General features: G+C 38.4%; 1 protein-coding gene and 1 long non-coding RNA gene across 2 annotated transcripts; one reads left to right on the top strand and one right to left on the bottom strand.

Moving 5' to 3' along the window:
• Positions 1-4,117: 4,117 nt before the first annotated feature.
• Positions 4,118-9,284, bottom strand: LOC310723587 (uncharacterized protein; the record flags this gene model as incomplete). The annotated part of the gene is made up of 6 exons (XM_083536850.1): positions 8,963-9,284; positions 8,589-8,822; positions 8,354-8,460; positions 6,881-7,177; positions 4,932-5,006; positions 4,118-4,413 (listed from the first exon to the last, which is right to left on the bottom strand). Exons 4-6 carry the CDS (start codon positions 6,900-6,902, stop codon positions 4,118-4,120), a joined length of 393 nt encoding a protein of 130 aa, XP_083392976.1. The 5' UTR covers positions 6,903-7,177; positions 8,354-8,460; positions 8,589-8,822; positions 8,963-9,284.
• A 2,890-nt stretch (positions 9,285-12,174) lies between these two features.
• LOC310723175 lies at positions 12,175-14,814 on the top strand. Its single transcript, XR_014532608.1, has 3 exons — positions 12,175-12,259; positions 12,481-12,687; positions 14,678-14,814. It is a non-coding gene; the product is annotated as an uncharacterized lncRNA (long non-coding RNA).
• Positions 14,815-15,300: the final 486 nt, after the last annotated feature.

The raw sequence follows: 15,300 nt of genomic DNA, 5'->3' as shown, positions 1-15,300 counted from the left end.
CAACCGTGAGAAATACAAAAAAAACAGAACATCAGTAACACTTTTGTTTTGTTACTGAAATTTTCTCCTGTGGGAAGAAATGCGGTTTTTAACTAAATATTTTACCGCTTTCCAGTCTCCGCTTTCAAGGGCTTCAGGTTCTGCAGCAAGGCACTCCTGATTTTTTTTACCTGATACTTCATTCAGCACCAAGAACCTTCTCAAATGCCTTTCAACTGCAGCACATTCCTCTGTTGCCCAGCTTCGTTTTGCAATAGGTTGTTTACCTGGGTAGGCAAAAAAAGAACATATTAACCCATTCTTGACTAACCACCAAAAATAGGCATGTAAGGTATTTTGTTCTGTAACATAATTTGCTGTGTAGACTGTGTGGGAGAGTGGTAGCTCAGTGGTTAAGGCTCTGGGTTACGGATCGAAAGGTCATGGGTTCCCGAGATTTCCAAGCTGCCACCCTTAAGCCATTGAGCAAGGCCCTATAAACATTATAGTATTTATGCTGTAATTAATAGAATCTTAATCAGGTTATAACATTTTTCAACGGCAAAATTCAGATATAAACATTTTGGAGTCTGTTGTTTTTTTATAAACTTGACATATGGATGATAAGAGAAATGTTTCTCAATATACATCCAGCCTATTAAATGAATGTGGAGCAAAAAGCACAATTACTAAATACATATTTACTTAATAAATTCACTGAAGAATAAATATTAAGTAGCAAAATAAATATATTTAAGTGATTTTTAATTGTTCCAAATTTCCACCCATGATTTAAATATTTTTTCCTTGACGTACTGGAACAAAAAAAATAAATAAAAAAAATTGGACAATGACAGTTATGTTTACTGGATTAGAAGGAGTCAGGTGATTGATTCTGTATTTGTGCCTTCTAGGCATTTTATATAAAAATCGCTGGGGACAAAAGAAAAAAATAGGTAACTCACTTAATGTAAACTGGCACCTGAGGTTTGGGATTTTAGATTGGTATACGTGTGCGCATCTTAATGATGGACAGGAAAACTGACTGTCAATCTGTCAGGGAGCGAATGAACGGGAGGCGGAAGCCGGAGTACAGCTCGCTCGGATTTAATAACGAGAGTGAGGGAGAGAGATACACGCAAGCACACACACACACACACACACACACGGCAGTCCTTAGGAAGTTGAGAGAGTGCGAGGTGCGCTTGGGGAGAAGCGTTTCTGATCTGAGATGCGCTGGGAGGAAAAGCACAGCCGGTACAGGATAATGGAGTCTGGAAGGAACGGAACGCATGAAACATGCGTTCCTGCATGTTCCTACATGAGTCCTGCATGAAACAATGAACACATACAATAACGGACAGGAAGTGAGTGTGAGTGAGGGGTTTATGTAGGAGCATGGGCGTAAATTTCATTTAACAGTAGGGGGGGGACAATAAATATAAGATTTCTCATGAGCAATTTTTGAAGGGGGACACAAATAATACAGTCAAATTGTACTTATAAAGACACAGTGTCCCAACAGTGAAAAACTTTGCTTTTATCATTATTATTGTAGCATGGAGACTTTATGGTTATTTTTTCTCAGGTTCAATGACAAAGCAGATTTTTCTTTAAAAATATTTATTGCATTGTGTGTGTTGTTTACAGTTAAGCCATCAACATACAATAAAATAACTGTTATTGTGAAAAATATATACAAAATAAGTAATGTTTTGTAACAAAATCAATTATTAAATAATCAATTTGCAGTAACTGCTCTATGCATAAAAATAACAAAAAACCATCTGCAATTTAAAGCAAACTTACATTAATGAATGGACACTAAACAAAAGTACCAAATGTGTTTTTCCTGGTATCACTGGGCCCCACAAACTCTTGGCATATGTTGTTTATTTTAAGGTTGTCGAGCTTGTCTTTGTGAACATTGCAGACTACCAGACTGTTAAGTCTGACTTGGCCCATAGTAGCCCTTAGCCATGTCTTTAGTCTCTGCAATGCACTGGAGCTCCTCTCAGCTTCACATGAGGACACTGGAACCACCAACAAAATTCTGACCAGGACCTCAACTTGGGTAAACATCCCATGCACCTCCACTGGCATTCCCCTTAGGACCTCTGCTGCCTCTCTACTGCTGCTATAGGAGAGACTTTAGACTGTCTTGGTTAAAACGCTCACCAAACTGAACCTCCACACAATCCAATACTTTAAAGAACTCTGCCCTGTAATGGTCCACTGCTTTGCCAGCAAAACGCCTTGAATTTGCTGTCTCAATAGGGTCAACTAATTTCATGGAGTTTACCAATGATGTAGCTTTCTCGAATAATTCAAGATAGCTCTTGTCATTTCTCTTTCCCTGAAGGTAGGATTGTACACAATCTACTGCATCCTGCATACCAGAGACAGTCTGGGTCTTCTTCTGCAGTGAAATGTTTAGGCACTCAGGTTCTCCAACAACAGCAGAAGAAAGTGTAAGACCCAACAAAGTCTTACCTTTACTAAAGCGCTCAAATAAGCCACTGGCAGTTGAAGCTGTCCTAGATGCACTTTTTGCCATCTCTTCTAGACTAACAAGGACCCGCTCATACTGCCCTAGCACAGCTATTATAGCAGAATTACGCATGGTCCACCTGGTTGGACATAGAGGTTTCAGTGTGGTGATGGGTTCATTTCCAGAGGTAACTATGTTTTCAAACATTCTCTTAAATTTTCCTGAATGGTTGAAAAGGATGCCCAACTGATGGACCCAAGAAAGGCAGTCCCGGATCATTGGGGAGACTGAGCAGCCAGCCTGTATGATTAAATTGACACAATGTGCCCCACAATGCACATAGAGGGCTAATGGCTGCTGCTCCTTCACTACTGCCTGTGCACCACTGTACTTTCCTGCCATGTTGGAGGCACCATTGTAACTTTGCCCACGTAAAGCAGACATTGGCAGATTAAGCCTCAACAACACATCAGTAACCATTTTGGCAATGCCTTGGCCTGTTGGCCAATAAACTCCTCGTGTGACATAAGGTCATGGTCCACATAGCGCAGACAGACACTTTCCTGCTCAATACCAGAAATATCCTGGGTGCCATCAACTATTACAGAAAACTGAACAAGGGCTGGAGGCCTAATCTCACTTACAATCCCATTGGATTATTGTATAGCCCATAATATTTAGGATTTTATTCTGCAATTTAGGGCTTACATATGCAGTGGCACGATCTGTTAACCATTTTAATAAAACTAGATCAGCCTCTTCTGCCCTAAGTTTTATGAGCTGATACAGATTTCCACTTTCTTCAGTATGGCCTCTTAACGATTGTCCTTGCCTTGCCACATACCGCATAGAGCTAACAATTTTCCTCAAGCAATGTCTTGCCACCTCCTGCTGTTTATACCATGCACTAGATAACTGGGCACTGACTGGGTTTGGCTGAGGTGCAGTGACAGTCACATAATGTTGGTGGGCTTGAGAGGTCTGGTGTGATGTAACTTTTTCAATGGCTTTCTTCCAATTTCTAAAGCCTGTACTAACGAAAGCAGCATCAGGTCTATGACCTAAAGAGGACTGGTTTGAAACACCTTTGTTGCAGTAAAAACATAAGACCCCTTTCACTGTTGGACTGTAATGTAGCCATGGAAAGTCTTGATACGATTTCTCTTGAAATGTCAATTACTTATTTGAAAGTATTTGTTTTTCGATACCCTGGGGAGGTGGTTGGTAGGGCTTTGTGCAGGCACTAACGAAACTAAAAACTGTGCTCCCTGTTCTGGTGCTGGCAATATCTTCTCTTTGTTCTGCTGTCTCTGGCTCCCTCCCTGGTTTTGAATCTGCCCCTACCTCTACTCTCACTGTCTCAGAACAGACTGACTCCTGAAGCAGAAAAAATGCAGGAAAAGATGTTTTCCGTACTCATAATAACTAACTTGTTTATATTTCACTTGTTAAATTGACAGATCATACTGTAAATTAGTGAGCCCATGATGTTCATCTGCTGGACAGCCACAACTCCGAAAACATTAAAGAAATGGTTCACCCCACAAAAAATTGTCATTATCCCTTCAATAAAAGCACAACACACTTACCTGACACTGTACATCTGATTGACCCTGCTCTACCTGTCCCTAAATAATTTTTGTCTCCTTAATTTTTGAATGGGGGGGCATGTCCCCTCCGTCCCCCCGGGGATTTACGCCCATGTGTAGGAGCTGGGGATGAGTGTTTAACGAGTCCCAGGTGTGTGTGATTGAAGCCGGGAGCTTCAATGAGAGAGCAGAGGCATGGCAGCCACCGAATGGGGCGTGGCAGGTGGATACCTGACACAATCTTTTTCACTCTTCTAAACTCATCTCTTTTTCTGGATGACTTGGTCTTGTTTTGGACAGAGGAGGGAACTTCTGCCTGGGCCTCATATCCTGATCTGATGTCCATCTGGCACACTGGCACAGAAAATAGTTTACACAATACAAGATAGAAATGTTGAATACTATTTTAAAATGTTTTCTAAAAGCAACATTGCCATTACTTAATAGTTTATTTATGCCATTTACCTAATAGTAATTGATTATTTATAATATTGATTAACAATAAGATACGTTATTAGTCATTACCAATCATCAAAAAACTATCAAGTAATTATTAACAATCTTACTTCAATCAACTATTAGTAGTTAACAGCTACTTTTCGATTAACTGCGCAGCTTTTTAATATGAAGTTTAAAATATGAAATTTTGTATTAACGAAGTGGCTTTAGAAAATAGGCTGGATAAAGATTTTGATGAATTACTTTTCTTCTTACTATAAAAGAAATCAATTTGCAGTGATCCACAATATAGATTTTATAAGATTATAATTCAGTGTATTGCATGTATTACTATTTAATACACTGGTCACCAATCTACTTATTCCACTAAAGTAACCTTTGATTTACTCTGATTTTGGGCAGAGTGTAGGTACCTTCTAGCAGGGGCAGCACTGTAGCCTCATCTCCTAATCCCTGTGCTTCTTGCATAACTACATCAGTAGGGAAACCTGCAGACAAAAACAAGGCACAAACTAAATTTATATGCAGTATTAAGAATTATCATCCAATACAGACCATTTAATCAATAACCAATAAAAAATAGATAAAAAAAAAAGACACAAACCTTAAATATCTTCTTGTGAATCCTCCTTGTCAACAGTCTCTAAAATGGTAATTTCTAGAATATCCTTATTCCAAAGCCAGAAGTATTTTATTTATTTTCGCTATTTGAAGCGTGCCTTCTGGAAGACGGTAGTGCTCCTTATGGACATCAATGTTATGCTCAAGGAAATCTGCTAATTGATTGAGTTCATTGTTCTTGTGATTCAGAACGGTCGAGAGGGTTGCAATATGTTTCCTGAGCTTTGTAGAAGTTAAAACTCTTGGATTTTTTAGTTTTTCACATTCTTCCTCAAACTCCTTGAGGCAAATGTAACCCCTGAGGCTTTTACGAGAATGCGGCAATGCAAATAAAATAATTTTTTCCTCAGAACCACACAGTATTGCTGCTGTTTTACAGATAAATGGAAATGAAGATTTTGAACATCCTGTGTTAATGGTAGCAGTTGAGGAGCATTCCATTTGGCTTGATTAAGCTGAGTTAGGGCCTGGCTCGCTATATCAAATTTCCAACTTTCTTTTAAAGCTGGATGAAATCATCAGCATCTTGGACAGTTTGTTTATCATTTCTCTTCAATCCTTCAGACTTAATAAACATTGCTAAAGCATGCAAGCTGTGGCCAAGTTTCCGAGCAAGAGATGGATGCAGATATTTTCCGGTTTCATCACTGAATCCAGCTAGGTGTTTTGCAGCATTGACAACATAACAATACATGTCAGGTTTCATTAGTTCAGCGACAGTCTTCACAGATGTAAAATTTTTTGTTTCCAGTACCACTCTTGCAAGTTCTCTCAGTTTTTGACGAACATACCGGTGCTGGCTCTTAAATTTTTTATTCTTCTCGAACAGCCTATAACCATACTCAAGAATGTGACTGTCTGGCTTAATAGCAACTGAAATTATGTCTTGATTCATGGCACTTAAAAACTGCCAGTATGCATCAGAAAAACCTGCTGGAGCACCTTCCGCAAAAATACACAATGCTTCAACTCTTGTTTTACCCGGTTTAGATTTCTAAGGCTTGAATTTGCAGGACTGAAAATGACTGCACATTGCTCTTCTTTTAAACAAACCATAACAGTACACACAATGAATGAATTCTTGTCCCTCAGTTTGCTTCTTTGGTTGCTTCTATGGAATAAGTTTACCTTCCTGGCTCTCCAAAACTACAGTGTTATATTTAAAGTTCCCTTTATTTCGAATAAGGTCTAATCACATTCGCCTTTGTTTAGAATTTTTTGGGAGACTAAATGCTTTTGCAACATCAAGTTTATCACTGTGTTTACGCAACAAGTGTCTTGACATTTTTTGTACCACCTGTCCACAAAAGAAGTAGTGATGCTTCTTGTTATATCTTCTTGCACCATCCTTAGTCTTTAAAACTGTGCCAACATAGATACAGTCTTCTTTTTCAAGAGACACTGAAGTGTGCCGCTTAGGTAGTACTACAGGTTTGGACCACTTCCTCTTCATTGATGCCAGCTTTGCTATCAGGAAATCTTTGAATGGGGTCATGACTTCTTTCAAATATTCTGCTCTGAATGGATTCGAATTGGCAAAACTTGGACCCAAACTGGCTGGAAAATTTGAAGTGTGTGCTCTTACCGGGAGACTTGCTTCTGCTCTTACCGGGAGACTTGCTTGCGCTCTGACCGGAAGACTTGCCTGTGCTCTTAATGGGAGACTTGCCACACACGCTAAGTTTGCATGGTGCTATGCTTTAAGTTATAATATATATTAAAGAATAAAAATAAAGCTTACCAGACGGAAACAGTTTCGCCATTTTAGACTTCAAAGTGGAAATATTCTCAGGATTGTCACTATTACTTGTATCGTACAACTTATCAAAGAAATCATTTTTTTCTGCAAATAGTGAGTTACTTCAGTCTTTCAACTAATTATTGATATTAATAGAGTGAAGGGTCATAACAAAATGCTTTTGGTTCTTCTAAGCTTTGGAACATCATCATCTGTTTGCACACTGGAATGGTCTTTAACAGAATCTACTTCATCAGTATCATTCACTATGACCACAGGAGAAGCCCACTTATTTGTCACCTGAAATACAGAACAAAACTAAAAATGTATTATAAGCTAATAGTAATTATGAATGTGGAAATACACAGACAAAGTAAGCTCATGCAAAAACATTTCTGTGACTCGAGAACATGAGTTTATATAGTCTAATCTTTAATGATCCAAAGCTGTCGGCATTCAAGGGAGGCACGGGATAACGAGGCAGCGTGACTGCTACCGAGGGGGGCGTGGCAGAGTGAATACCTGACAGCTACCGAGGGGGGCGTGGCAGGGGAATCCCTGACACCAAGCCTGGCCAGCCTATACCATGATGAATCTGGTTGAATCTTGCTATTATTTTTGATAATTAAAAAAAAGAAGGGTGGAAGGGACACAATTCGGTTATTAAACGTAATGTACCAAAAATTGTGAAGATAATGGTGGCAGACGAGGTAACAGTTGACAAACTGTTATATAGACTGTAAAAAAAAAAAGTGTATTAAAAGTCTGTTTTTCCTGTGACTTCCTGGAAAGGACACTTCCTGGAAATGACTGTCTTTGTTTCTGCAGGCATAATGACATTCTTTGACATCACAACTCTGGATTCTGCATCTGGATAGTTCATTTCTCCAAACATTCAGCTGAAATACTTTGCCATGCCTCCTGTAAAACTTGCCAAAGTGTTGTTCGTCACAAATTAAAAATGTCTTTCTTGTGGTAACTGGCCATGATAGATAACATTCCAGCCAACTGTTTGCTCTCTAAAAAATGATTACAGAGCTCGTTTCCAATGAGCCGCATTCCAGATGGAATAGCATGATGAAAATGTACCTTGGTATCCCCAACCCTCCATGCTCCAAAACCCCAACCCATTACAACTTCCATCTCCATGTTTGACTATGGAATTGAGACAGTCCACTATATTATATCTCCTGTTTTCTGTCTTACATAACATACAGCTGTTAAATACAAAAATTTCACATTTGGACTATTCTATCTACAGAACATGCTTTCAGCGATTCACTGTGAAATTCTTGTGTGTTTGTGTTATTCACCTCTTTTGTTGAATTTAAACAAAAGGAACATGCATTAATCTAAAAAACATCAAGGACTAGGTGTTTCCTGAATCTAAACAGGTACCATGTATAGAAAAACAAATGAATCTTATGTAATTCTTATGTAATTATGTTTATTAACTGTTGTGGATGCATTCTTCACTTCCGTAAAGTGCCATTGAGCCTCTCCACCAATCCGTTGGTCTGAGGGTGGTATGGGGCACAAAGACTTATTTTTATGCCAAGCATTTTGCAGACCTCAGTGTTGATCTACAGAAGATATTTATTCATATTTATATAAATATGTTAAAAACAGGTTTTTTCATTTTATCCAAAACTGTTTACACAACAAAGAACATTCCATAAATAAAAATATTTGTGAAGCAGAATTTACTTACTGTGTTGACAAACTCTCTGCCTTGATCTGTTAAAATTCGTTTTGGCACTCCAAGTTGCTAAACAAATTTTTATATGGATTGTGTAACTTCTGCAGCAGACTTTGATTTAAGGAGATATGCCTGTGCCCATCTCGTGCAATAATCTATTATCACACATATATACTGATTTTCCTGGTCAGATTCGGCCAACTTTCCAATTAAGTCCATTCCAACCAGTTCAAATGGAGTCTTGACCTGCAAAAACAGACATGAATTGAAAATGGTTATGATTATTAGGAAATTAAGATTTTACATATTTTATAAATATCAAGAAATAAAGTGTAAAAATTATATTATTATATCATGATTTAATTTTAAAAGTTTGCTCTTCTTACCTTGATTGGTTTGCGGTCTGTCTTCAGCTTTATATCTTTATTATTATGGCACACTGTACACTGTGATACCTGGACTTTTAAATTATATGAATTTTTTTTATTACTATATAAATAAAAAGGTATTGAATTTATGAAGTCAATGAGGGAAATGTTGATACAGTGCATAAGCCTACCCATTTCTCTATGTCTGCTAACATGCCAGGCCAGTAGTACCGCTGAGAAATGGCATGTTTAATTTTAAGCTGGCCAAAATGTGCACCTATGTTGCTGCTATGAAACTCATGAAACAGCGTGTCAGCCTCTTCTGCACAGCAAACAACTTTAAATTTGTTCACATTGCTGGATCCCCTGTGTCTAATGTAAAAAAAAATTGTCATCTGGGGGGGGGGATATAATAATATAAATTATAATAATCATAAGATCCTTTTTAAAAAATAGTATGAACAGTCAAACTCAATCAAATCCTTGTGCTCTTTTTTTTATTTTTTATTCTAATATCAACTTTGAGTACAAAATGTTCACTTGCTGCCTAATACCGTTTTTCCGGACAATAAGCCGCTACTTTTTTCCCAACGCGTCGAACCCCGCGGCTTAAACAACGAAGCGGCTTATTTATGGATTTTTCCTGGGTTTTTTCCGGTTTCACAAACTTCAAGCCAAAAAACTGAGCACCAAAACATTACACTAATGAAATTGCCGAACGGGTTCAGGTAAACCAATGAAACTCTTTATATTAAATCACGCTCCCACTGAATCAGGCCGCACCACTTCATAAATATGGATGAGGTTCCTCTGACGTTTGACCTGCCGCTCACTCGGACTGTCAACAGGAAATGCGAATCATTCGTCACGCTGAAAACAACCGGGCATGAAAAAACACACTTCACCTGTGTTCTGAGCTGCACGGCATCGGGAGAAAAGCTTCCACCGGTTGTGATTTTTTTAAACGCACGGCGATGCCAAAAGAAAAACTCCCGAGAGAAATAGTTGTGAAAGGAAGGAGGAAGACAGTGAACAATGACTTTCTTGGTGGGCTACTGTTTAGATGCAAGCCGTTGTAACGCGTTGAGTCTGGGTCTGCGGCTTATAGACAGGTGCGGCTTATTTATGTTTAAAATAAAAATCTTTGTCAAATTCCGTGGGTGCGGCTTATATAAGGGTTGGCTTAATAGTCCGGAAATTACGGTACTACAAACTTTTTTTTAAATTAAGAATAAAGCCTTGGTCCAGTATGGAAAGTTCCCATTTTTTTTACTGGAAAAAACCTTACTGTTTAAAAATGTTAAAATGTAAAGAACTCAAAATAATTAGCTTTTTTAAAACAAGCATCAAATTAATAAAAGCAATGAAATGAAATAAAATAAAATAAAAAACCAACCTGCACTTAAAACCATCAATATTGCCAACCGACAAAACACTTCAATTCCTTCCACGGGTTACCCTAGTCCAACGCTGGCTCATATCATCCTCCTAGGGTCTAGAAAACATATAATTGTTGACAGATGTTAGAGATGCATTCATCTTACCAAGATGGGTGTACACAGTTTAACTGATCATCTGTCATTTTCTGTTATGTTAACTGATGCATGCCATTTTCGTAATGCTGGTTTTTACTTGATATGGTAGTGCCACAGGGGCAAAGTCATCAAATCCAAAGTGTTTGTGTTAAGGATCTTTGATAGCTGTTGCAATTTACAAAAGTAACACTGATGTTGAATAATGGTGCACATTTTATATATTTTACACAACGTGTCAATATTTAACATGTGATCTTTTCATTTATATAAATAAACATAGAGACATAGAGGATAAAAATGAGCCTTGTGATGTACCAGGTACAGTTAAGCTTAGGATTGGGCTTGGCTTTGGGCTTGTGCCAACCCAAGGTGTTACAGTAGTCTCGGTTGAGAGTGGGAAATTTTCCTCCATCTTTGGATGGCTTGAAGCTGACCAGGCACCTAAAAAACACACAGACACATTTATTGCTAGTAGTCTTACTTACTGTTTACATAAGCAAGAAGCTTCCTTTCTTGAATGGGTTTGAGCAGTCCCGCAAGGTCATCCTTCTGGACAAGCTCCATATCATCAACTGTTTCCACTCCAAGATTTTGGAAGGCATCCAAAATGGGTTGCAATTTGTCTGGTGTGTTACACATTGGTAGTGCTTCTTTAATAAGAGTGGCTATATCATTCATGGCTAAAAGGGGAAATCAATGATCAGTGAAAATGAAACAGCTACAGGTCCAAAATGGCATGCTTCAGGGATATTACTTTCTTTCCAAACAGACTGTATGCTGGCAGTGGATAAAAACTGAGACACCGATCAGCATTAATGCAAACCATATTCATGGAAGCTTCACCAATTTTATGGAGTCCATACGCCGACATGTAAAATGATGAGTGTGGCATCACAAGAAAATACACATTTGTTTTCTTTCATCAAAACAAGCTCAAGTTGTCCAAATTCCAGAGACTCGTCATGTTCAGTTGTGACCAAGCCTGCCTCAACAGCATTGCGTAGCTTGCTGCTATAAAAGTCAGCACGATAAGGGAAGGAGTCTTTCACTTGCAAAACTGGAGAAAAGAAGGAGCTGGAATTCATGTAGGACTGAAGTAACTGGTGATTGTTTGCAAGACTCTTGCAAACATTTGTAAAGTTTTGTGTCCTCCTCACACACCGCTTGAAATATGAGTGTTTACTCTTAAACCTCAATGTCCATAAGTGAACAAAAGGGCCAAACTTCATGATCAGTGATGGGTAATGTAGAAGGTAGTGATGCTTTGGTTTCAATTTGTCAGATGGAAACAGATGCTTGTTTCAAGATATTCTTGAATGTGGACCTTAAGGAAACTAACTTGAGCAACAGTAATTTTAGGCGAACAGACTAGCTCAACTACTTCCTTCAGCATTATCCCTAGTAGCCATACCTGATCTTGAGTGTCTTTAATTTTGTCACCAATAATGATTGGAAGGAGTCTCAGCAGACACCAAGCAGAAAAGCATGCCAAAGGTGTGTAGCACAAATCAACTTTTTTGTTGTTGTTATTATTTGTTGTAGTAGTTTCATCTTTATGCATGGGTGATGAGGGTGAGGGCTTAGAGTACGGCTGAAGATCGTTTTTAATACTACTTAGGCACTGACCGAATTGCTTTGAAACCAAAATGTCTTGTTGTTTAATACCAAAAGTAAGAATGCAGAATGCTTGATATGCCTGAATCAAGTGCTGTGATTGGCTGTGGTGAGGCAACAAAGGGTATAAAAGTTTGAACATTTTGGAACCGTTATTGAAGTCAAGGTATAATAACTAATATTACATTAAATTTACATTACTTTTGTGGGTTAACTGCGACCATGAATACATGTAATATGGGTCTAGAATTGGGAAAAAAAAAGTCCTTGAAGTATATTGTATTTTTTTTTATATAAAAAAACAAACATTTCATCATAAAACACTGCAGCAGACATTTGTGTTCATTTAATGACTGAGTCATGTTGAAGCTGTGCTTTCTCACACAGAGCAACCTCCTGTACTAGTCTGGTTTCCAAAGAGGCCACTCAACTAAGACTGTCCTGCTCTTTGTTATTAAAGCTCTGTGACTCCAGCAAATTTTAAATCATCTGTGCTCGTTTTGCTGAATTTATTTGCGGCTTTTGGAACAATTATCCACCTGATTGTCCGTGTCTTTGGAACCTCACTCCAGTTGTCCAAGTCTTACCTCTCAGGTATGTCCTTCAGGGTGTCAGGGTTAGGTTTGTACAGTAAGTTGCAACATGTAACTGGGGTGCCTCTAGGTTCATTACTTAGAACACAACACAACACTTCTTTTTTCCTTGTACCTACAGTAGCATTTTAAAAGTTTGGGAATCTTTTGCAAAATCTGTAAAAATAGGAATAATTTTAACACAAATAGAGAGATCATACATCATGCATGTTAGTTTTTATTTAGTACTGTCCTGGGTAATATATTTAATCTACTATTCTTGTCTTCCATTCAAGGTCTTGTTTGACCTTGTTTATAGCCTAGTGAAAGCATGTGCATGTACGTAATCTACGGTTGTTTACGCCTAGAGGAAAGCGTATGCATACTCAGTGAAACTTTCTAAAATGGCAGAAGACATAAGTCAGGGGAGAAAAATAGTTGAGTAAATTGTTATTTTGGGGTTTTTTTTGCGCAAAAAGTGTTCTCGTAACGTCACAATACTGAAGTTGATACAATGTTTTTACTGTTCCTGGATCTGGATTGTTTCAGTTGTGTTGCTGTCTATGGAGCGTCAGATGGCTCTCTGATATCATCAAAAATACCTTAATTTCTATTGTAAAGATAACCAAAGGTTTTGTGTGTTTGGAATGACAGAATTTTCATTTTTGGGTGAACTATCCCTTAAAACTGAGCACTGTTCTTCAGAAAAAAACTTTTGCATATTTTAATCACTTTCCAGCAGTGACTGTATGATTTTAAGATCAATCTTTTCACACTGAGGGCAATTAAGTGACTCTGTAAAAAAACTGTAAAAAAGGTGCAAACATTCACTGATGCTACAGAAAGAAACATGATGAATTACAAGCAATAAAACAATGTCAAGAGTTTTCTTGTTTTATTAAATGTATTTCTTTTCCATTTAGTACTGCCCTTCAGAAAAGAAGATACTTGCATATTTCCTGGAAGGCAAATTAAGTACAATTTACCTCGATCTTCAAATTCAAAGTTTTCACCCCCAGCTCTAAACTCTTAATGCATTATTTCCTTCTGGAGCATTAAATGTAAATGTTTGCACCTTTTTAAATAGTTGTGTTTGAGTTCCTCAGTTCTTCTCTGTGTGAAAAGGTGGATCTCAAAATCAGTCACTGCTGGAAAGAACAGAAAAGGGACTCATGAACAACCGTCACAAAACAAAAGAACAATCGTAGATCATCTATATAACCATTTATAACCATTCAGACCTTTTATAAACCATTTTAATAATTTTAGACATGTTTTGACTTGTGGACCATATGGAAACATCGTTGATGTTAAATATCTTAGTCAGGACAATACTCAATATAAAATAACATGCATATTGTATGATCCCTCTTTTGTTAAAATTATTCACATTTTTGCAGGTTCTGTTAGGGATTCCCAAACATTTGTAAGTCATGACAATGGGTCTGTCATTTAAAAACATCCATCCATCCATCCATCCATCTTCTCCCGCTTATCCGATGCCGGGTCGCGGGGGCAGCAGTCTAAGCAAAGATGCCCAGACTTCCCTCTCCCTAGACACTTCTTCCAGCTCTTCCGGGGGGACACCAAGGCGTTCCCAGGCCAGCCGGGAGACATAGTCTCTCCAGCGTGTCCTAGGTCTTCCCCGGGGTCTCCTCCCAGTGGGACGCGCCCGGAACACCTTCCCAGGAAGGCGTCCAGGAGGCATCCGGAACAGATGCCCGAGCCACCTCAGCTGACCCCTCTCGATGTGGAGGAGCAGCGGATCTACTCTGAGCTCCTCCCAAGTGACTGAGCTTCTCACCCTATCTCTAAGGGATCGCCCAGCCACCCTGCGGAGAAAGCACATTTCGGCCGCCTGTATCCGGGATCTTGTCCATTTGAAAACATGGCTTTTCATATTACTGCTATTGTAATAACAACTCTTTTTCACTCACTCACCCACTCACTCACTCATACACACACACACACACACACACACACACACACACACACACACACACATATTTCAGCTATATGTCCCAACGGTTGCTGCTCTCATCTTTGCCTCCTGGACAGAAATATCTTGCTGTATGTTGAATGATCATCAACTCAACCCTGCCAAGACAGAACTGCTCATGTTTTCAGCTGACCTAACTTTGGTGTTATTGTTGACACGTGTGTGTGTATATATATATATATATATATATATATATATATATATATATATATATATATATATATATATTGCACTGGCCCGATCCTGCAGATTTGCCCTGTACAACATTATGAAGATCAGACTCTTTCTTTTGGGCCATGCTACAGAACTCCCTGTCCAAGCTCTAGTTCTCTCCAAACTGGACTGTTGTATTGCTCTCTTAGCAGACTTTCCAGCATCTACTACCAAGCCTCTGCAGCTAATCCACTGAGACTGATCTTCAACAAGCTGAAGAGTGCACATCACTCTCTCTCTCTCTATATATATATATATATACTATATATATACTAACTGCTGTGTCTACTGTGTTAGACTAACTTGGATTTGGTATGTTGCTTTGGATAAAATGTCATTGTAAATGTATAAAGGTATACAGCAATTGCCATTTAATGTAGGTATTTTTGCATGCTCTTACTTATTTTCTATAATTGGATTGTT

Source organism: Silurus aristotelis (assembly GCF_946808225.1).
Source record: "Silurus aristotelis genome assembly, chromosome: 3".
In the NCBI taxonomy this organism is placed as follows: Eukaryota; Metazoa; Chordata; class Actinopteri; order Siluriformes; family Siluridae; genus Silurus; species Silurus aristotelis.
The sequence above is the reverse complement of the archived record's forward strand: the minus strand, read 5'-3'. Positions and strand labels throughout refer to the sequence as shown.